The sequence below is a fragment of the Pteropus vampyrus genome, unplaced genomic scaffold (assembly GCF_000151845.1).
Source record: "Pteropus vampyrus isolate Shadow unplaced genomic scaffold, Pvam_2.0 Scaffold632, whole genome shotgun sequence".
NCBI classification, from domain to species: domain Eukaryota; kingdom Metazoa; phylum Chordata; class Mammalia; order Chiroptera; family Pteropodidae; genus Pteropus; species Pteropus vampyrus.
The window spans coordinates 293,187-314,636 of record NW_011889413.1 but is presented as its reverse complement, the minus strand read 5'-3'; the positions used below and the strand labels follow the sequence as shown (position 1 = coordinate 314,636).

Below are 21,450 nucleotides of genomic sequence, written 5' to 3'. Positions count from 1 at the left end.
GTCCTCATTCTTGACGATGCATTCCTCGGGGGGGGGGGGGGACCCACAGCAGACGCGTCGCTCTCAAGGCGTTTTTATTGCCTGAATGAAATTTAAGCCCCCAGCAGCAGTGACCCTGCTCAGCGAGGCGAGGTCTCCACGGAGCCCAACGATCCCAGTTCGAGAATCCCTGAGACGAGGCTGTGGCTCTCCCATCACGGGGACACAGAGCCTGCGATGGCCCCAAAGGAAATGTCCCGCATAATATTCAGAATCTGAAAACCGAAGCTAAGAGAATTTGAATCCGAGAATCTTCAGTATTTTGCCCAGGGCAGAGAACCTGATTTTCAGTCGGGTTGAGGCAAACATTTTCCCCTGACACAGCTGAAGACACAGCTGCTTATTTGCGAGCAGCTACTCTTGTTCCCTGAAACTGCGGTGGTCCAGGGTCACATGGTACTTGAGTGACAGGCTCAGAAAACCCCAGATCCACGACTGTTCCCAGGATGAGACACGACACGAGCATGACAGGCTTGGCCTGAAGGACCCGACATCTGCTCAGGTAGTCACGTGAGAGCACTCTAATAAGTTTTTCAGTATAAAAGCATATTGTCACTTCTTTTCTGGAAAACCTATGCTTTGTCCAGTGACCTGGACACGGCTGGTGCCTTCCGGGGCCAGTGGCCACTGTGAAGTGTAGGCTGCCCTGCTGCTGCCCCAGGACATGGGCCAGAGATGAAGTGCAAGGTCCCGAAAGCCACCCAGACTCAGTGCAATCACGACAGCAGGGTGCTCTCCGAGGACAGAACAATCCGTCCTAACGTTCGCATGGAACCACAAAAGACCCCGAACGGCCACCGCAATCTTGGGAAAGAACAAAGTGGGACGTGTCACACTACCTGATCTCAAACTGCACTACGAGGCCACAGTAACCAAAACAGATGCACAGATCAACGCAACAGAACAGGAAGCCCAGAAATAATCTTGCACCTATGTGGTCACTTCATGTACGACAAAGGAGACAAGAACATATAACGGGATAAAAACAGTCTCTTCAATAAATGAGGTTGGGGAAACTGGACATACACGTGAAAAAAAAAAGAAACTGGACCTTCTTACACCATATGCAAGAATAAACTCAAAATGGATTAAAGACTAAAATGTAAAACCCAAAGCCATAAAACTCCTAAAAGAAAAAACAGACAGTACTCTCTGACGGCACTCTTCGCAGTGTTTTTTTGGATATATCTCCTCCGGCAAGGGAAACAAAAGAAAAAATAAACAAATGGGACTATATCAAACTAAAAAGCTTGTTTCACAGCAAAGGAAACCATCAACAAAATGAAAAGACAACCTACCTAGTAGAAGCTATCTGCCAGTGATACATCTAATCAGGGGTTAATATCCAAAATTTACATAAAGCTCATATAACTCAATCCCGAAAAAAATCCAATTAAAAAATGAGCAAAGGACCTGAACAGGCATTTTTCCAAAGAGAGCATAAGGATGACCAATAAACCTATGAAAAAATGCTCGATGTCACTAATTGTCAGAGAAATGCAAGTTAAACCCACGACGAGATATCGCTCACACCTGTCAGAATGGCATCATCAGTAAATCTGGCAAGGACGTGGAGCAAAGGGAGCCCGCACGCACTGGGGCTGTAAACTGGTGCAGCCACTATGGACAACAGGGTGGAGGCTCCTCAAAAGATCAATGCTGGAACCAGCACGGGACCCCGCAGTTCCACTTCTGGGTGTTTATCCACGGAAATCCAAGACACTAAAGTGAAAACACGTACGCACCCTGTGTTCGCTGCAGCATTATTCACGAAAACCAAGATACAAAAGCAGCCGAAGTGTCCATGGATAGATGACTGGACAAAGAAGTGGGACATACACACGATGGAAAATTAGCCTCAAAAAGGGTGCAATCTTGCCATTTGTAACAACCTAGGTGCACCTAGAAGGTATTATCCTAAGTGCACTCAGTCAGATAAAGACAAATTCCCTATGATTTCACTTACATATAGAATCTAAAGAACAAAATAAAGCAACTAATAAAGCAGAAACAGGCTCACAGAGGACAAACTGATGGCTATAAGTTGAGAACGGGCTTTGGGGGCTGGGTGAGAACCGTGACAGGGCTAAGAAGTACAAACTGGCAGTTACAGAATCGTCACAGGGGTGTGACGCGCAGCACAGGAAACGGGGTCAGTAGCCCCGTAGTAACTACGTAGGGAGCCAGATAGGTGCTAAACGTATTGTGATCACTTTGTAAATTACGTAAATGTTTAACCACTAAAACTATACTGAACGTCTACTGTAATTAGAAAGAAAATATTCTAAATTTAATTTCTTAAAAAGGCATTATGACCAAACCCAGCAGGTCTCAAAGGGCTCCAACGCGGCTCCCGCACTGAACGAAACCCAGCAAAACATCTGGGCAAAGTGTCGACATGCAGCAGGCACCCAGATGCCCGCTCTGTGCCACAGCTGGAAGCCGGAGGGGCCAGCCCTGGGGGCTCAGGGCAGAAGAGGTCAGGGGGCAGACCCGGGCATCGGGGATGGTGCCCAAGGGCCAAGGGAGCTGTGGGAGGGAGGCAGGAGTGCGGAGTCTTAGCAAGGGCCCTGCCGGGTCCTGGGCAGGGACAGCTGGAAGCAGAGGGCCGTCCAGATGCCAATCTGCTGCCTGAGGGAGGACAGTCAGCCTTAGGGCACGGTGGGGGGCTGCTGCCAGCCCCAGGGTGAGCAGAGGAATGGCTGATGGCTGATGGAGGTGGCATTGGGGTGGGACCCCTGGGGCAATGCCAGGCCTGGGTTTTCTTCTCATCGAAGCTCTTGGTGACCCCTCACAGCTAGTCTCGGAAGGCCCATGGCAAACCCAGGACCCGAATTCCTACTCTGAGCCCCAGGCCCTCGCACACTCAGTGGCTCACTGGTGAGAGGCATCACCCCGGAAACCTGGCCCAGGGCACAAACCAGGGCACGAGGTTCTCAGCAGCCACCTGGGCACCCGGGCATCACACCTGCCTGCCTGGCTGCAGTGGGTGGGAGTAACAGGCTGGGGCGCGGCTAACAAGCCGACAGCCTTGGTCACGCTTGGCTCCCTGAGCACTTCTGTCATTACGATGTGGCTATAAACCTGGAGGTGGCGATGCCAGTGCCCATGAGTGCTGCCTGCAATGCGGCATGTAAGACCTTGAGGTCAGAGCCAGCGTGCCCCGGCTGTCCCTGGTCCTCGATGAGCCCTGGGCGGCCACAGTGACCAGGAAACCCCTTCCTCACCCCACCAGCTGCTTGTGGAAGCGCCTGGTCCCTCAGCCCAACAGCCAGGAGATGTGGGAGGGGCTGGAACTGGGTGGGAGGCAGACAAGACACACGGCCCCTCCTGAGAAGTGTCACTAGGGGGAGAGCACCCGCCCAGGAGCTGGGGACCACGCCCGGGCCTCAGAGTCAGTGCATCTCGCTCCCTCCTCAGGACCAGACCTATGCTGAAGGGCAAGCGTCTGAGCCACCAGGCCGTCCCAGGATCCCTCGGCCAGCGGGAGTAGGCGGCCGGCTGCGGGGGCTCCGTGTGCCGGCGACATGCCCCAAGCTCGCCAGACTCCCTTGATGCCCACCGCCTGGCAGCTACGCCAGATGCTACTCCCAGTGCCCAGCAAGGGGGCGGCCAGCGAGGGTGCTCTCGGGGTGCAGACAGGCGAAACGGCTGAGGGCCCAGATGGGGAAGACGTTCTTGTAGTTCGAGTAGCTGATGGCACAGGACTTGTTGAAGACCCCGGCGACATTCTCCTGCAAGGACACCGGTACTCACCCAGGCTCCACGGGAAGCGGGTGCTCCCCAAACCAAGACCGGGGAGGGGGGCTGGCAGGGAGTCAGTGTGGGAGCACGCCACTCAGCGATCACCCACCAAGTCCCAGACCTCGGGCCCTCGCCCTGCAACAGCCCCGCCAGCCTGGCCCAGGCCCGCCCTGGGAGGGCGGTCAGCCTCGCGTGCACGTGGGGCCCCGGCCCGCAGGGGCGACCGCCGCACTCCAGCCAGCGCCCCCTTCACGGACCCTCGACCCCCAGCACAGCTTTGCCTTCAGCACAGGCCACTCTGGGGGTGTTTCCAAACCTCAGGGCCCTAAAGCCACGCCCTGCCCGCAGACCTGGCACCAGGAGGGGCCGCAGGACGGGGTCAGTGCTGGCGTGGACCCCTCACCACTGCGCACCTGAGGCCAGTCGCCATTGGGGAGCTGCTTTCTGAGCAGACAGCGGACACCTCGCTCCAGGGCCTCCACGTCGGGGTGCCTGGGGAAGGGGGCGACAAGCACACTGGACACTCTCCATGATAAGCCACCTCTGGCTGCAGCCAAACCCAGTGCCCACCCTTGTGGCCAGCACAGGGCAAAAATGTGAAATGCAGTGTGACAAGAACTCCTAACATGTGTGAGGTGTCACCACCCGCAAGGGATACCTAGAACACCTCAAGGTGCCCCATGAGAAGCAAGTGTAGATGTGGGCAGGGAGTGGGTGGCCCATGAAGGCAGCCAGGCGCTGCCCTGCGCGCCCAAGGGAGTGGCCGAGCCTGCACCCTCCACTGTCCGCAGGCCCAGCTCTCACCCTCACTCATCTCGGCCAGAGGTGAGTTTGGGACCACACTCAACTGCGGGCGGCTGACGGGGGCCAGTCTGTGAGCCCTGGGGGTCCCCCGCCAGCTCTGCCTCTCGCTCACACTGACCTGGTCTAGCTTTGGGCATTTACGAAGTTTCCCTAAATGGCCCTAAACCCAGCACAGGCAGAGCAACACAGGCTGCGACCCTGCATGTCCCTGTCATGTGCCTGCACACGCCTGCACGCGTGTCATGTGCTGTTTCTGCATGTGCCCACGTCTGCGTGTCCGTGTGCCTGTGCACACACGTGCCTTAGCACCCCGCTGTGGACAAGTGGGCCCACGCGAGCCCTGCAGACGCTGTGCACTTCACCCTGGGCACCTGGGGCCTCTCGCATCCCTCGTCATCGCTGTGGGCTGGGTGCCCCTGCAGGAACCCTCTGGTCTGGAAGGACCTACGACCCGCACCCGGGGAGCCCCTGCTGCAGTCCCGTGGGCCTCACCCCTCCTGCCCTGCACTCGGGTCTCAGCCGCCCGCCTCCCCGGCCAAGTCGCCACGTTCGTTGTCCCTCCTTCCCTGCCCCCACCTGACGGCCATCAGCCCCATGAGGGCCCAGCACGTGTTGTGAATCTGGGACTGGGCGCTCTGCACATAACGCCGCTGTTCGCAGGACTCGAAGTCCTCCCCCCAGCCGCCATCCGCCATCTGCCGCGACAGCAGGAAGTTGCAGGCCCGGGAGACGTCCATACCGGCGGTCCTGCAGACAGACACCAGACCCGCACGCCGTCAGGCGGGAGGGGCCGAGCCCAAATGCTCACGCTGGCCAGGCTGGCTCAGGGCTGCGGGGCTGCACTCCAGGCTACTCACCATGGGTGCAAAGGGGCACAGATAAAGAGAAATGCTCTGCAGCTGGACACAGCTCGGACCAAGACCCCTCCCCTCCTTTGACCCAACCTGGCGAGTGTCCTGGACTGTCCATTCCCTTGGCAGTGGGGGTGGGTCAGGCAAGCTGAAGGCCGGGTGGCCCGGCAGACAGGCAGCCGGACTGAGCACTTTCCACGCAGATGCTGTTGGGCCATGAGCCGGGATGGTGGCCTCACATCACCATGCCAGCACCGAAGGAAGGAGCCCAGCAGAAGCCGGCTGACCAGACCCCGCCCCAACACACACTCACCCGTCGTGGTAAGTCTGTCCCATGCAGGCAAAGGCTTCCAGCCCAAACCAGGTGCCATAGGTGAAACAGACGCCCCAGGAGCTGGAGGGGACAGAGGGAACGGCCTCAGCTCTCAGGCCCCTCATGGCAGACAAGAGGGTGGCAATGCCCTCCGGCTGGGGGGCGGTGGTCACTTTCAAGAACATCCGTGTGGCCTTCACAAACCACAGCAACCACAAAGCTCTGCGGCCGAGCCACGGACCTGCCCCTCCTGGCCCTTGGGGGGCAGCTCCCTCTGCAGGAACCTCTGAGCGAGGTCAGAAACAACCCAAATCCAGGGGGACACACGTGATCAGAATCCACACTCAAGGCGCAAGCCTCCAGGCACACCTGACACTCAGCAAATGCTGCCAGGGCGGGGCCAGGCGTTCGGAGGGACAAGGTCTCCCGGCAACCCAGGGCTGGTGGCTTCCTGCAGAGACCTCTGGTGTAGCGCCCGCACAGGGCAGAGCCCCGCGAGCACCGGGGGTCACTCACCCCTCCCAGGAGCCGTCCGCCCTCTGCTTCCGCCGGCAGTACTCCAGGCCCTGCTCCAGGGTCTCCCTGCAACACAGGACGACGGCCCGGTACGCATCCTGGCAACACAGCCACCTGCCCACGTCCACCCACTCTGCGGGCTCAGAGGAGAGCACGTGCTCCACCTTTAAAACGTGTGAAAATAAACTCACAGTTCAGAGAGTTCAGAGGGGACACAGGTCAAGGCAGGGTAACTACAGGGGACAGAGGAGACCAGGGCATGCAAACACGGGGAGGGGCCCGACGTCAGAAGCAGCCATGGACAGGGTCGAAATTGCTGGGAACAACGTCAGGGACATAGGCTGCAGAAAACCACGCACAATGAAATTCCATAAAGAAAAAAAATTAGAAAACAGAAGATTCTGAGCACAAGAGAGACACGTTGAAGCCTTCTGAAGAAGGCCCGAGAGAAGGTACAATGCAGCCGAGGAGCCCGGGACCCTCGTCTCCCGGGCTCACGCTTTGTCATCTGTCCCCAGTGTGGGTGGCACCCGAGACTTGTTTATAGCCACCAGATTGCTGCCGAGTGGACTGGATGGCCCTCCTGTGACTGCATCCCATGACAGCCCAGCTCTCTCTGGCCAGCAGGGTCCTTCTTTCCCTTGCCAGCAGAGGCCACAGGCCAGAAATGAAGGGTGGCCGCCAGCTGACAGTCAGCAGGAGACGGGCCCAGAGGCTGACACTCCACAGAGGTGGCAGAGACCTGCCAGCAGCCCTGGAGCGCCGGGCAGACCTTCCTTCCTCGATGCTCAGACAAGAGCCTGGTCAGCAGGCAAGGGGACCCAGCAAGGCCTGAACCCCACGGGGGCAGGAAGTGATCGCTGTGTGTTGTTTTAAGCCATCAAGTTTGCAGCAACATTGCTCTCAGCAAAGATGGCGGGACACATGACGTCAGCGGTAAGAAGGGCGGAAATCAGGAAGTTAAAATAGAACTTCAAGCAACACATTTAAAAACTTTGACAAGATATACAATTCCCTAGGAAACTAATTTATTAGACAGCCCGAAGAAGAAATGGGGCTGGACAGCCCCAGAACTACCGACAGCGGGGCTCGGAAGTCCGACTTCTCCCCGAGACAACTCCAGGCCTGGCGTTCCGTGAGTCTCGCCAGCGGGCGGCGAACAGCACACACTCTGCTGAGACCCACAAAGCCTTTCGAAGCCAGGCAGGGAAAGTGGGGCGGTGGCCCTCGTGCCGCTCGTTAACGGATGCAGACGCGAATTCTAAACTAACGTCGGAAAACCGCACGCGGCAGAGATATATCAAGTTAGGATCGTTCCAGAAACGCACAGGTGTTTTAACATTAGAAAACCCACAGTGATCATCTGACTAAATTAACAGATAAAAGATAAACATACAATCATCTCACAGACACAGAAAAATTGTTTGCTGAAACACAACACCCGTTCACCATGGAAAAAAAAAACAACTCAGCAAAGTAGTGAAAAATACTTGTTAACCGGAAAGGGAGCGACTCCCCCAAACCTACCCAAACGTCGGTCCCAGAGGAGAAACGTTAGAAGCGTCCCCCTCTCGAGCCAGGACCTGCGACAAGGGCACCACGTCGCTACTTTCCTCAAAAACCCCAGGCCCCGACAGGCGCTCCGGACACGTAAGGCAGAAAGAGCCGGGCCCCACGAACTCCGCTGGAGAACGGAAGGGACCAGTGCGCGGCCCAGCCCCCCTCAGCGTCCAGCAGCGCCCCCAGGACGGCAGGCCGGCCTCTCACCAGCACGGCTGTGACTTCCTCAACGAAACACTTCTCAACCTGAGTCCTGACTACAGAAAGGCCCTGCGGGCCCAGGACGAGCAGGGGCGAAGCAGCGTGGGATCTGCACCCAGCAGACGGCCCCCGCCTGGCCTCCGAGGAGGCCCAGGGAAGGAAGCCCGGCCCCCCGAGCCCTGCCGCCGGCACCCTGGTGCAGGAGCGCGAGGCCACGGAACCAGGAGGGGCATTCTGCTGGCGAGTGTGCCCACTTCGCGACGGGTCACCCGGCGTGACGTGCAGGGTTTGGGCGCTGCTACGCACTGCTGCCAGGCTTGAAGGGGAAAAACACCTGCAGAGACCACCACGCACTCAAATGCACGTGTCTCTGACGCTGCCCGGAAAGAAGACGTGGAAACCTCGTCTCTGTGGTGAGACCGCGGCTGGAGCCCCAGCGGGGGCGCAGGACCACGGTCCTGGGTGTCAGAGCCCTCGCAGGAGGCTGGCTCTCTGCGGCGAGGCTGGCAGCGTCTAGGCCCTTGGCCCTGGGCTGGTGGCACCGGGGCTGTGTCCGAGGTGGCTCTTACCTGATCTCCCCGGGCCTGTGCTCCGGGAACTGTGTGTGGAAGACGGTCAGCGCCTGCATCACAGACGAGGTGCACTCCACATACGTGTAGTCGATCATGATGTCCCCTGGCAACACCGAGGGGGACGAGGAGTGAGCTTCACTGCGGCTGCCCACTTTGGCAATTCAGGCCAAATCGTGAAGGACAAAGCACCGTCACACAAGGAACCTGACCATCTGCCAGAAGAAGCAACGACACCTCCACCAGTAACCAGCCCAGGTGGCAGGCAGCACCTCCACGAGGGACCTGGAGGCCCCTCTGTGCTGTGGGACGGCAGAGAGCTGCACTGCACCCCAAAAGCCTTCCACTGGACTGTGTTCACAATGACAGCGAGGTCCAGTGGTCCTGGGGTCAGAACACCAGGGTAGAGCACACACAGAACCAGGCCACACAGACCAGAATTGAGACGTGCAGGGGACACAGGGTGGGAGGGTCCACACAGACACCCCTCACAAGGAACACTGAGGAGAATACGGCCGGGCTGGGCCTGAGCTCGGAGACCCGTGCTGCCCCCACGTACAGCGGGGACACCACAGCCGCTGTGGAGGCCCAGAGATTTGGGGGGCGCTGTCAACTGTCGGAGCTTTGGGGCACAGCCTGCAGCCAGGCGAAGACTTTGGGCCTCTGGCCTGCAAACAGGCCCCCGCCACTCACCGAACACCTCCGAGGGGTTGAGCAGCTCCAGTAGGTGGCCCCCGCGCTTCGTCTCATAGGTGGCAAACCCCCCATCGGCGTTTCTCATGCTCAGCAGCTGGAACCAGAAAGACGCACGCCCTGAGCCAGTGCACGAGACACGGGCTGTGGCCCTCCCGGCTTCGTGGCCAAGCTGAGCGCCACGGGCAAGGGCCGGCAGCGCCAGCCAGTGTCCACGCTGGGTCATGGCCCTTGGTGCCTGAAGGGGCTGCAACTTCCATCAGCCACGTACGCTGGAGTGACCGTGGGGGACGCCCTGACACACACACACCCCACCAGTAACCATGGGGGACACCCACCCCAACACACGCACGCACCCCACCGGTAAGCGGTGTCGGTGCAGCTGAGCCACGTGGCCACAGGCACTCTGCGGGGGCTCCCTGCTCTCAGGCAGCCTGTGGAGACTGTCAGTCCCCCGGAGGGCACGGAGCGGCCAGGCCTGTGAGCCCCCAGCTCCAGGGAGAAAACAGGGCTGCAGCCACCACCCTGAAGCCCACCCTACCCCATGGCCAGGCCAGGGACACTGACTCCACACCCAGTGGGGGCCCCAGCCGGCCAGGCACAGGTGCCCTCACGGGACGTGCCCTGGAGCTCTCGCCCGAGTGCTGGCTGACACGGGCGCCGTGGCACATGCAGCCGAGGGCATGGCTCCTCCCGGCGGTCACGGGCCCAGGGACCTCCACGTGCTTAGCAGCCTCGGGGCCTGGTGGCCACAGCCCCATGCCCAGCAAACTCACCACAGCCACAGCATCAAAGAGCTGCTGTTTCGAGGTATGTGTGGTAACAAAGGGACACTTCTCCTGCACGAGAAGGATGGACTTCAAGGCCTCGGCGGTGCAGTCGGCGACGATCCAGCCACAGTCCAGTGTGCTGAAGGGGAAGGCGCCCTGCGGAGCACGGGCCTGTGACGGGTGGGGTGGGGACTGCCCGGGCCACAGCCCCAAGCCACACACGTGTGGCCAGCCCAGCCTTCCGGCATGACAATCCACACAGGCCGCAGTCTCCCACCGCCACCCTCGGACCCCGCTACAGGACAAGCACGAGAAAAGGGCGAGGCGTCTTCCCGACCCGAGGACATGGGGACGGTCGTGTCCCCGAGGACATGGGGACGGTCGTGTCCGTGCTCACGGCCCTTCCCTCCCTCACCTCCCCCGTCACTCCAGGTCACACCCTCACAGCTCATCTCACGTCTGTGCGGCTGTCGGAAGACAGGACGCTCGTGCCCAGCACGGGGACGAGCCCGCGCGCACAGCCCCTCGCGCACCACTGCACTAGGGACTGTCTGGAGAGTGCCAGGCACCCCGCACATGGTCCGTCAGGGCGACAAGCGTGGGGGCCCAGGAAGAGTGCTCCCCGAAGGCGAGGCCCCGCACATGGCAGGCAGCCTCTCAGGGCTGCCGCAGCTGCAGCACCTTGCACATCTGGCGGTAGTACTTCTGGTAGTCGGGTGGGTTATCTGGGACCTGGGCGCACAGGAGAGAACAGTCACTGCCATGGGCAGACTCCAGGGCAGAGGGGCTCCGGTGCAGCAGGACAAGGGGGTCCAGGGATGTGGCCTCTAGACCACTGGTGACTGAGAAAGCTCTCTGGGCACCACCCTGCCCACCACTGGAGAACACAATCGGGCACCCCTGGAGCTGAAGAGGGCAGGGTAGGGGCGACAGGAGGACCCCAGGCCCCCAGGGCTCACCTGTGACATCTGCAGAAACTCGTGTGCCTTCTGCAGGCAGGACGCAAACTCGGGCCTGTGTTGTGCATCTGCCTGGAAGAGAAAAATGTGAGCCATCAGCCACCAGACAATGCACGGGTGGGCCTGACAATGTCTTGCCGCCCCCGGGACCGGAGACAAGCCGACCCAGGGTCTCAAGTGTCTATGACAAGTCAGAAAAAGACAACGGCGAAATGAAGTGAACAGAGGAAGCCACCATGGAGTGGCCCACCCTGCACGGCCCGCCCAGAGCTCTATGGCTCGGCGCTCTGTCAGGATCTGCCAGGAGCAGTCAGAGTCTGGTGGGAGCCTGGAGCAGCCCCGCCGCCCGGTGGCCCGGGACACCCCCAGACCTCCCTTCCACTGTCTCGCCGGCCCACTGCCCCGGGCTGCCGGGCAAGACCCCGCCTCCACTAGACTGTTGCCAGATGCCTCACAGCCCAGGAGCCAAGAGTAAGGCCAGCAGTGCGTGTCTCTGCCAAGCTCAGGGGCGGACACGTGGAAAGGTCGGCCGATGGCTGGAGAGCAGGGACACACACGTACCTCCAGCAGAGCTTGGATGGTGAACGAGGTGTCCCAAACCTGTGAGCCATTGGTGCCCTGCACGCAAAGGGAAGGCTGTTAACAGCAGCCAGGGCGGCACCCTCCTGCAGCCATCGTCCTCTGGGGACCGAGAGCTCCCACAAAGAGGTAGGGACCAGGTTGACACCTGACCCAGACCCTAAGCTCTGTGTAGCCCTCAAGCTCGCGAGGGCCTGACCAGGGCCAGCCCCGCAAGCAGCCCCACCTGTCTTCACCGGGCTACCAGCAAGAGCAGAACTATCAGGGCACCTCAGGACGGCCACCACCCAGGACCTCCTCCACTGCCCACCCACCGACGGCCTTTGCCCCAGGCAGTGATGACCAGTGGCCAGTGTACACCGAGGACGCTGCTGGAAGCTCTGCATTTCCACACAAGCCAGGCAGGTAACAACAGATGAAACCACCTAGGGACCTAATAGCTCCCCAGCTCACTGTCCCCAGGGTCTCTGCAGCTGAGACAGGACAAGGTCCTGTGACGTGGCACCCCACCCGCAGGTTCACACACAGCAAATACGCTGAGGGGTGGAGGGAACAGCGCTGTCGCCAGATCATCTACAACATCCGAACATGGTGGGCTAGCCGCATAGCACCCCGCAGCCTGCGTGCAGAGGCCAGAGACGCTGCATGCCCTGGAGGCACGGGGGCCTGGAGGGCAAGGCTCTGCTCCCGAGGCCGCGCCTCCCACTCAGGTGGCGTGAGGGCTCTGGGTCACGCGGCCTCTCCACCGCAGCTCTGGGCCACTTGGGCTCCCACAGCCCCAGCCCCTGGGCTCCCCTGCTGTGGCCGGCAGGACGGGCGGGTCCCCCAGCCCTCCCCGCACCGCCAGGGCTCGTGCGGAGCGACTGCTGAACACGACAGACCCATGGCGGGCTGCCCCATGCCTCACCTGCATCTTCATGCCATCGAGGCCCAGCCTGGGAAGGAAAAGAGCCCAGTCAGGGAGCGAGGGCAGAGCTGGGGCCAGGCGGCACCCACAGCCATGCCCGCGTGAGAGCCGCTGGCTCGCTGCACAGGGATGCCAGGAGGCTCCCTCCAGGACAAGGAGCCCCTCCAGCCCCAGGGCACCGTTCACAACTGACCCGCTACCCTCGTCCCCAAGGCCTTCCCGATGGTCCCCGAAGCAGCCCTGTCTGTCCACAGGCTTCCTAGTTCTGCCTTCCGGAAATGCCCAGAGTCTGCACTTTGTGGTGGCTCCTTCCACTGAGACAGCCTTCCCAAGCCTCCACCAGACACCGGGCCCCTCACCGACACGTGACACACAGACACGCGCGAGTGGTGGCCCCGGCACAGCCCCACGCCACGTCTGCACCAGGCTCGAAGCTACACCTGCCAGGGCCCTCACCAGAGGTAATCGGGAATTCTGGAGATGTGCTCCTGGAACACACTGGAGGCCGGCCCGTCCATGTGCCAGCGCACGAGCATGTTGATGGTCTTCGAGATCTGAGGGGACAGGCCTGTCAGCACCGTGTGGCACACCGGTGGGAAGCAGGCTGTCAACCGACACTGGAGGCCCCAGCGCAGGCCCTCGGGCCGGTGAGCCTTCTGCTCTGACCCTCCTTCCTCGAGCCAGACCGGCCACAGTCATGCTCTAAGAAGCAGGGTCTCCCCGAAAGGCCAAAAGGGGCCGAGGGCGGGCACACAGAATGGAGGGCGAACTGCAAGAGGCACCGTGAGCCCAGCCGGTGGCGAGCAGGCAGAACCACCATGCGAGGGCTGGAGCAGGTGTGTGGGCTGAGGCGCACAGGGTCCAGACCTGTGGCAGGGGCCACAGATCAGAGCCACGTGTTCCAGAGACCCAGACCTCCCCACAGGCTCCCCCAGGCAGAGACCCGACTAGAATGCACGTGCACCCCCATCGGACGCGTGTGCTCTACACGGCTGGCCAGCCATCACTGAAGGCCCATGGAGTCCCTGTGGCCCAGGGAAGACCTGGGAGCAGGGTCGGGAGGGGAGCTCGGTGACTGTATGCACTGGGTGGGCCCAGAGGACCTGCGGTCACAGCCCCCAGGAGCTCACAACCACTCTGCCTCCTGCAACTGCTACCCTGCTCTGCACCAGAGGTGGCCACAGAGCCCCGCACACCTGGCTGCACCTGGCCTCTGCCTGCCCCGCAACTTGCGGCCGAGTCAGGTCAGGAGCCCGGAGGCTCAGAGCAGTGGCGGTTCCCACCGTGGGGCTCGGAGGAGCCAAGAACAGAACCCGAGCAGCCCTGATGCGCTAAACTCATCAGAGAAGGGCAGACGGGGTCATGGGACATGGCTCGCCAGAGACCCTACAGGTGGCCGCAGAAACAGCGCTCAGACACGCCGGCTGGTGGGATGGGGGGAGGACCATGCTCACAGGTCGGGGCAGAATGAGGTCCTGTGGGATGAGACAGCTGCCTGCAGGGAGACCGCACTCCCAGCTCCGCAGACTGGCCACTGGGCCAGCACCTACCCTGGGCTGTGGCCAGGTGCACATTCCAGGCCGATACCCAGCGAGTGGGGACACTGACCGGGCCGATGCTCAGGCACTTGGAGAAGCGGTCGTCAGCTGCGATGTGCTCATACAGCCTCTGGACTGCCCGCTGCCGCAGGCTGGTGCTATGGTGCCGCTCGTACAGGTCGAGGATGGCTGTGGGGACGAGGGCATCAGCGGGCACCGGGCAGGGAGAGGAGCTCCTGGCCTCAGCCCAGACCAGGCAGAGTTCCCCAGCAGCCTGCCATCTTTCTGTCCTCCTGGCCCCGCTGTACCTCACTCCGTATGCAGTCCGCCCCCCACACCTGGCGGCCGCCCACCTCACAGCTGTAAGCGGGGTCCTCAGCACTCAGGAGCACCCAGCAGGCACGGGGAGCACGACTGTGCCATCTCCGAGGGGAGGTTCCGCAGGGAGATGGGGCCTGGGGTCCCTGCCTGCTCTCCCCCAGGGAAGGGATGCCACTCGAAGGCCCTCAGCCGGAACCGGAGGCCCAGCTCGTTCCCAGGGCGAGGACAGGGCAGGCCTGCTGCAATGGAGGCGCACCACTGGCCCCGTCGTCACGTGACCCAAACGACAGGAGAGGACACTGGTCATCACCTCAGGGGCCAGCTGACCCGGGGAGACACCCACCGTACGCTGCACGGAGCAGCCAGCTGTGTGGCGTGTACAGGTCGCCGGGGGCCACGTTGTCCCTCTGCGCCGGCCAGTCTATGCTGGCGTAGTCTTCCACGTAGAGCTCCTGGGGATGCAGCCTCAGCACAGGGCTGCCAGACGCCCTCCCTCCACCCCACCCACCCCGTCCTGCTTCCCGGACTGGGGGACTGGGCTGGCACCCGTCCCACCTGGCACGAGCTCCACTGGGCAGTCACATAGGAAAAGGAAGGGTGGCGCCACCCCAACCCCAGGGCCCTGTGGGGGGCACACGAAGCGGCAGGCCTCAAGGGTGCCCCGGGAAGCTCTCACCTGGCGCAGGCTCTGGACCAGGGGGTCCTCCTCGGCTCTCAGCCGAGTGGCATAGCAGTAGCTCATGGGCAGGTAGACCATCCGGCAGTGGCACCAAATTGTGGACGGATGCGCGGGGACCCAGGAAGGCAGCAGCCTGGGGGAACAGTGCATCAGCAAGGGCCCCAGCCCCCCCACCATTGCCACTACTGGGTCCCAGGCCTCCCGAGCATGGACACAGTGGACAGCTGTCCAGGCCCAAGTTAGCACAGCCAGCACTCATAGCCAGAGGGGTCCCAAAGGTTCCCGGAGCCTCACCTCCTGAAGGGAACAGTGGGACCCTACTACGCATAGAAACGTTTACTGAAAAAATGTCATAGTTTTCATTAGATGTCATAAAATGTCGCAAGATGCTGGTTGTGTCAGACGGGAAAGGCCTAGCGTGGACTTTGCTGACTGTTTAAATAGTACTGTACTTCTGCTGTAAAGAAAATTCTCCTATCTGAAATGTTCAGGGGTAAAGTATGACGCCTGGGATTAACTCTGTCACCCACCAGCAAAACAGACACGGGGACAGACGAAACGGCATGCACACCCCAATGCTGAGGCCAGCGAGGGGTGCTGGGCTTTCACCTTCTCTCTACTCTGCAGACGCTCGAGAACAAGATGCAACCATGGCCATGCAGGCCACAAAGCCAGAGGGGCCCCCTTCCACACCAGGCGGTCTACAGGGCACCCCGCCGGCCCGACCAACGGCACCTCCCTCCCTCCTCCTGTCTGCCCGCGGGACTCAGCCAGGCAGGGCCGCCAGCAGTCCAACCACGCCCCGCTCCACAGAAGGGACCGCCCCTCGTCTGGGTAACAGGCGGCAAGGGGCGAGGGCCCCGCTGGGCCCTGCGGAGCAAGCGCACCACATCTCTGGGAGCACGGTGTGGAGGCCTTCCCAGCTGTAGACATTCAGGACGGCCAGCCAGAACTTCCCCCAGGACGGGATGGCCACGGCTCCGCCTGAGGAGAGAACAGACCTGCGTCACTCCCCTGGGTGGACCCTTGGAGCCCATGTGGCCTTCTTGCAGGAGCTGAAGGCAGGCCTACTAAGGAGCTCAGCCCCACTAGCAGGCCCGACCCCATAGCTTCGGGCGGGACCTGAAGCTGCCCCAGGGTGAGTGACCACCCCAGGACAGGCGTTCGCAGCCCCACCTGGAGGGAGCAGCAGACGCGGGCAGCTACCTAGAAAGGTGAGGGCCCAGATGCCCACAGCAGCCGTGCCACAGGGGCCTAGGGAAGGTGACCAGAGCAGCGTGCATACACTCGGCCTCCTCTTGGGGTCACTCCTAGCCACCCCAGCCTGTGTCCCTGCTCTGCAGGCAGGCCGGGGCTCCAATACGGTGTCAGTGACACTGTGGCCCAAGTTGGAGCCTGCCGAGCAATACAGGTCCCAGACACAGAAACACTGTCCAGACCCAAGGAGGGGACATGGCCAGGCGCCTGAACACAGCAGGGAACCAGAGGCTGGGGGGACTGGTTCTGAGCAGGAGCAGGCGTGAGGTGGCGGGTCCCAGCAGAATGCACACAGGAGGCCTGACCTGGCCTGCAGGTCAGGAGGACTCCCGGAGAAGGGACATCTAAGGTGCCAGGTCCTGGCTGAGGGCTGCCATGGCGGCAGATAGGGCAGGATGGAAGGCGGGTCACAGGCAGTAGGAGCGCACACTGAGCCCGAGGTGGGAAGGGGCTTCAGGTGCAGACGGGAGCCCCAGGGAGCCTGCGCAAGCAGGAGGCAGGTGGGGGTCATCAGGATGCAGGCAGGCCAGACCTGCCAGCTCCGTGGAGCGGTGGCAGCTATGGGCCACCCCAGGGATGTGGTGACTCTCCCGCACAGCCCACAGAGAGAGGGTGTCCCCGTGGGCAGCACACAGGAGGGTGAGCGTGGGGATGTGGTGCAGCCCCCGGCCCCTGCTCCTTCCGTCTAAAGGTCGCTGCAGGCCACGCCCGCCAGCAACATGTTAGCCTGTTCTCTAAAATGACCAGAATTACGTGGTCGCCTTACCTTGCTTTTTAAAAATCACTGGCCAGGTCGGACGATCCCTACTCCGGCTCTGATGAGCCCGTGCTCACGGGTCTGGCCCATGTTTCGGCTGACAGTGCCTCTACTTCTATTCGCAAGGGCTTATTAAGCCGAGGTGACAAGGAGTCTTTACCCAGGGAGCACTGTGCAGGGTGTACCTTTCTCGTGGAGAACATTCCGGGCTCGTGCCAGGTCTGGGTCGTCGGGCCCAACGCCCAGGATTCTGAGGGACACGTAGTTGAGCGCAGTCCCAAACACTGTGGACTTGTCTTCAATGTGCCTGCACAAGCAGGAGACAGGATGAGAATACATCTTTTATGGCTTTTAAGAAATTAAGCAATGCTTTCTAGAAAATTCCTTAGAAAATCAAGAAGACTAGAACACCTTCCACTGTCTTGACAATACAAGAAACCCAGAAGAGCCACTTCCGAGGACAACTCCATAGTTCTAAAACCGCCCGTGCAGGACCCACCGACCTCAGGCCTCTGCCCCTTCCCACACCTCAGTCAGCAAGTCCCAACTCAGGCCCAGTCAGCACTAAACCACACAGAATGCATGACAAGGTGACACGTTAGGGCAGGCTAGGAGTCTGAGGCGTCATAAGCACCACCCAGGCCTTGACATTTGTCATGACATGCTGGGACCCGCAGGCCAAAGAGCCAGGCCCTTGAGCTCAAGGCCCACAGCTCTGGCTGAGCTGTCCCCCTCGGGTTCTGTCATGAGGACCAGTGGTGTGGACCTGGCCTGCCAGAACCCACGACAGAGCGAGCAGGTAGCCAACTGCCTTGGGGGAGGGCGCGGATCCCAGAGCCAGCCCCACCAGAGAAAGGCAGGCCAGGATGGGGAACTGGCCAGCCCAGCTCCGCCCCGAGTCAGAACACCCCTTCTGCCTTAGTGATGACAGCCAGCTAGCTTTCACTGTGCCATGAGGGTCACGAGTCTCTCGATCGGTCACGAAACCAATTCACAGCACAAGCTGTGACAGTGAGCTCCCCTCCAATCACCCTGGGTCCACAGCTAGTCACTCCACCCCTCGCAGGTGTGTGTCCGATGTGAGGATGTGTGTGCACGTGCACGCACTCACAGGCCCCAGCCGCCGTCCGGGAGCTGCACCGACCGCAGGTAACGCACAATCTCTCTTCTGTACCCCGCTGGCAGAGGGATGCGTGCCACGTGGCAGGTGATCAGGAGGCCTGTGTGGCAGAAAGGATGTTCTGTGCTGGGAGTAGGCACTCAGCTGGGAGTAGGCACTCTCTCGCCCCTGCCGAGAGGGAGGTGTTCCCAAAGACCTCCTTCCCAAACATGCCTGCCAAGGCTTCCCCTCCTGCCACCGTCAGGGACTATGGGGCAGGCCCTGGCGCAGCAGCCACAACTGTGCCAGTCCTGCCTGGGCACAGGGAGCCCACCTGGCCACTCCAGGGCCCCACCAGCTGGGACACCCTTTGTGGGGTGACAACTGCTATCTATGCTACTGTTTTATAAGCAGTTTATTAGCATCTGGCGCTTTGCACATGGGGGCCTTGGACAATAATCTCTACACAGAGAACCGTCTCTTCCCTGCCTGGCCCTCCTGAGCATGGTGCTCACAGGTTCCCCCCAACCCCGGCCCCTGGCTCCACCAGCCACATGCCTGTGGCACTGCATGACGTGCCATGAGCGCGACCGGCTCAGACACATCACAGTCCAGGTAGCCACAATGGCCACAGGCACGTCTCAGAGAACACGGCCTGGAGGAAGGGCAGCAAGGTGCCAAGATGCCACAGAGGCTCACAGAAAAGAAGCCTCGTGGCTCTGCCAAGACAGGCGACACACAGGCAGGGAGCAGAGCCAGCGTCTTCTCCTTCTTACAGGTGAAGAAACCGGGGCATGGGGCCCAGAACCAGTGCTCACCAGTGACGCACGTATGGGCACGTGTGTCCACAACAGATTCTCATCATCCCCATGTCACAGGTACGGCAGCCAAGGCACCTGAGATCCTATTGCCTTGCCCAGGGTCAGAGTGAACCCTGGGAAGGGCCTCAACAGGCTCCAGGTGGGGCCAAGGGAAGAACAAGCCCGACCTGCCCCCAAGGACAGGCCCGCATCCAGGCGGCAGCCGGGCTTGAAAGCAAAGACAGGAGCTCCACAGAGAAAGGTCTGTGCACGGGATGACGTTCTACACGGGGCTGCAGGCCGAGGATGGGCACCCGGATACAATACCCCGGCACTCCCCAACCCAACCTGTAGCTCACTGGCTGAGCTCCATCAGCCAGCCCTCCGAGTTGATCTCATGCCCGAGCTGCCCAAGGAGAACTTGAGATCCCCATCCACCCCTGTGCCCGCCTCTGGCACCGCTGCACAAGCTCAACCCTTCACCTGCAGTGCCCCTGCCGCTCTGCACAGGGACTGCCCCGTCAGGATGCTGGGCGGGGCAGGCCGTGCCTTCCCACCCGGCCAGCACCAGCAGCAGGACAACCAGGGCACCGGGAAACGCTCCACGACCCTCCACGACCCTCCATGACCCTCCACGACCCTCCACGACCCTCCACGACCCTCCACGCGAACTCCTGGGCAGGCACCTACCTGCTCGCTTGCTCAGCACAGATGGCCACCAAGGATGTGACCCAGGTCAGGCCAGGACCCCAGACCCCAAAGATACCCCATAGTGGCCTTGCCCACAGGCCGGGGCAGCACCCTCCTACCTGGCAGGAGGAAGAGTGGGCCGCCGTAATCACCCGCCCAGTGCCCATCCTCGGCCTGCAGCCCCGTGTAGAACGTCATCCCATTCAGAGCCCCCTCACGGGCTGTGTGGGCTTTGGGCAAATCTCTAAAGTAACTCTTCTGCAAAGGAGAAAAGAGAGGAGGGCTGAGGGGTGGGGGCCAGGCCAAAGAAGCCCTCGTCACTGCCTGCTGAAGTGGAAATAATGAGAAGTTTCAGCTGTTTCCAGCGAAAACCTGAAACGCTCTGATGATGGTGTTACCATCGCAGCAAAGTCAAAGACAGTTGCACATTCTCAGTTTTGCTTTCCAGCCACACACGTTTGCAAATTTCTTCACAACCTCACCAAGACACCTTAACTATAAACCAGGTACCCAAGACCGTGAGGTGGGGAACCGATGCCCACTCAGACCCGGGTCTCTCACAGGAAGGGGCCAATAGACCGCACAGGGACTGAGGCCAGGGCTCGGCAGGGAGACCCCATGTAAACTGACACTCTTTTACGAACTGAATTTCTCATACGAAATTCACTGGAAGATAAACTTTTGTGCGGATAAAAACAAAATTAGAGCAATTTCTTAACCATGACAGCAACGGAGGGATTGATGCAAAGGGGTCCATTCAATTCACGCTCTGTAAGTCAACTGACTCCCATAGGAACCAGCTTCAGTGGCTTGTGGCCCAGGCCTCACATCACATATCTCTTTTCACAAGGGAAAAAACACTTTTTACAGGCAACTTTTTAAAACTCTCTGTTGGTTCTTGGTGCTCCTGGCTAGGGAAATGGGATGCGGGCGGGTTTCTGCTGGTGTCGCAGACATTGTGTGTGACCAGCACGACCCAACACCTACGGTGTCCAGTCCCAAGGAGACGGCTTCCAGTGCAGTCTGCTCCCGGCTAGGGTTTTCCTCTTCTGGAAAATACGTCCACACCTGTCTCCCCCTCTCACTGCTGAGTCGCCAGCGGCTGAGATCGGTGGCCGGCTCTGTCTTTTGGGGCCCCCCTCTTCTACGCAGACACCTGAAAATGACCGTGCGCAAGTGAGCGGCCATCCCGCCTACCCCCGACGAGGTCAGAGCCCAAAGGGCTCACTTTCAACAACCCACAAGCAGGCCATTATTTGTCACCCTGCAAAATAAAACACTCTCGGCGCCATTTCTGCCTGTACGTACCACTCCATTATTAGTCGTGGCGACTGGAGACGCCGGCCACCGGGACCTCCGCCCGGGCCCCCCGCCCCACCCCACCCCACCGGACTCTCCTCAGCCCTGTCCCCGCCAGGCGGCCCCCCAGCACACGCAGAGCCTCTGCTGGAAGACCCCTCCGCGGCGACCCTCCTCAGCTCCGCGACCACGCCCTTCCTTCTTGCAGGGTCCCGAGCGCGAGGACTCACGTGCCCTCCGTCATGATTGCCGCCAGAACCTCCACAGCGATGCCAGCAGCCAAATACCCTAGCGGGTGCCCGCAAACCTGCCGCCCCCACGCACTGCGCAGGCGCGCATCTCGGACGACACAGAAGCACTGTGAGCAGATGCTCGAGCAGCCAATCAGAGCGCCGCGAGGGTGCGCTCAGGGCGCGTCCGGCTACTGCAGTGGTGGAGCACGCGAAGCCCCACGGCGGAGGGGGCGGGGCCTGGCCCGAGTGGGCGGGGCGTGCGCGGGCCGCCA

The 21,450-nt window shown here is 61.0% G+C and overlaps 1 protein-coding gene across 2 annotated transcripts; it reads right to left on the bottom strand.

Annotated features, from left to right (window-relative positions):
* Positions 1 to 1,790: 1,790 nt before the first annotated feature.
* Positions 1,791 to 21,310, bottom strand: LSS (lanosterol synthase). 2 transcript variants are annotated; one of them, XM_011384843.2, is made up of 22 exons: positions 21,176 to 21,310; positions 20,634 to 20,802; positions 19,766 to 19,904; positions 18,169 to 18,277; positions 17,243 to 17,364; positions 15,931 to 16,027; positions 15,041 to 15,176; positions 14,708 to 14,816; positions 14,114 to 14,232; positions 12,962 to 13,059; positions 12,506 to 12,533; positions 11,581 to 11,637; positions 11,020 to 11,091; positions 10,742 to 10,792; positions 10,067 to 10,216; positions 9,291 to 9,387; positions 8,598 to 8,703; positions 6,268 to 6,333; positions 5,752 to 5,832; positions 5,164 to 5,334; positions 4,197 to 4,275; positions 1,791 to 3,773 (listed from the first exon to the last, which is right to left on the bottom strand). In XM_011384843.2, exons 1-22 carry the CDS (start codon positions 21,187 to 21,189, stop codon positions 3,624 to 3,626), a joined length of 2,220 nt encoding a protein of 739 aa, XP_011383145.1. In that variant the 5' UTR covers positions 21,190 to 21,310; the 3' UTR covers positions 1,791 to 3,623. The 2 variants fall into 2 exon arrangements, with proteins under 2 accessions (XP_011383145.1, XP_011383146.1); XM_011384844.2 differs by having other exon boundaries at positions 20,715 to 20,802.
* Positions 21,311 to 21,450: the final 140 nt, after the last annotated feature.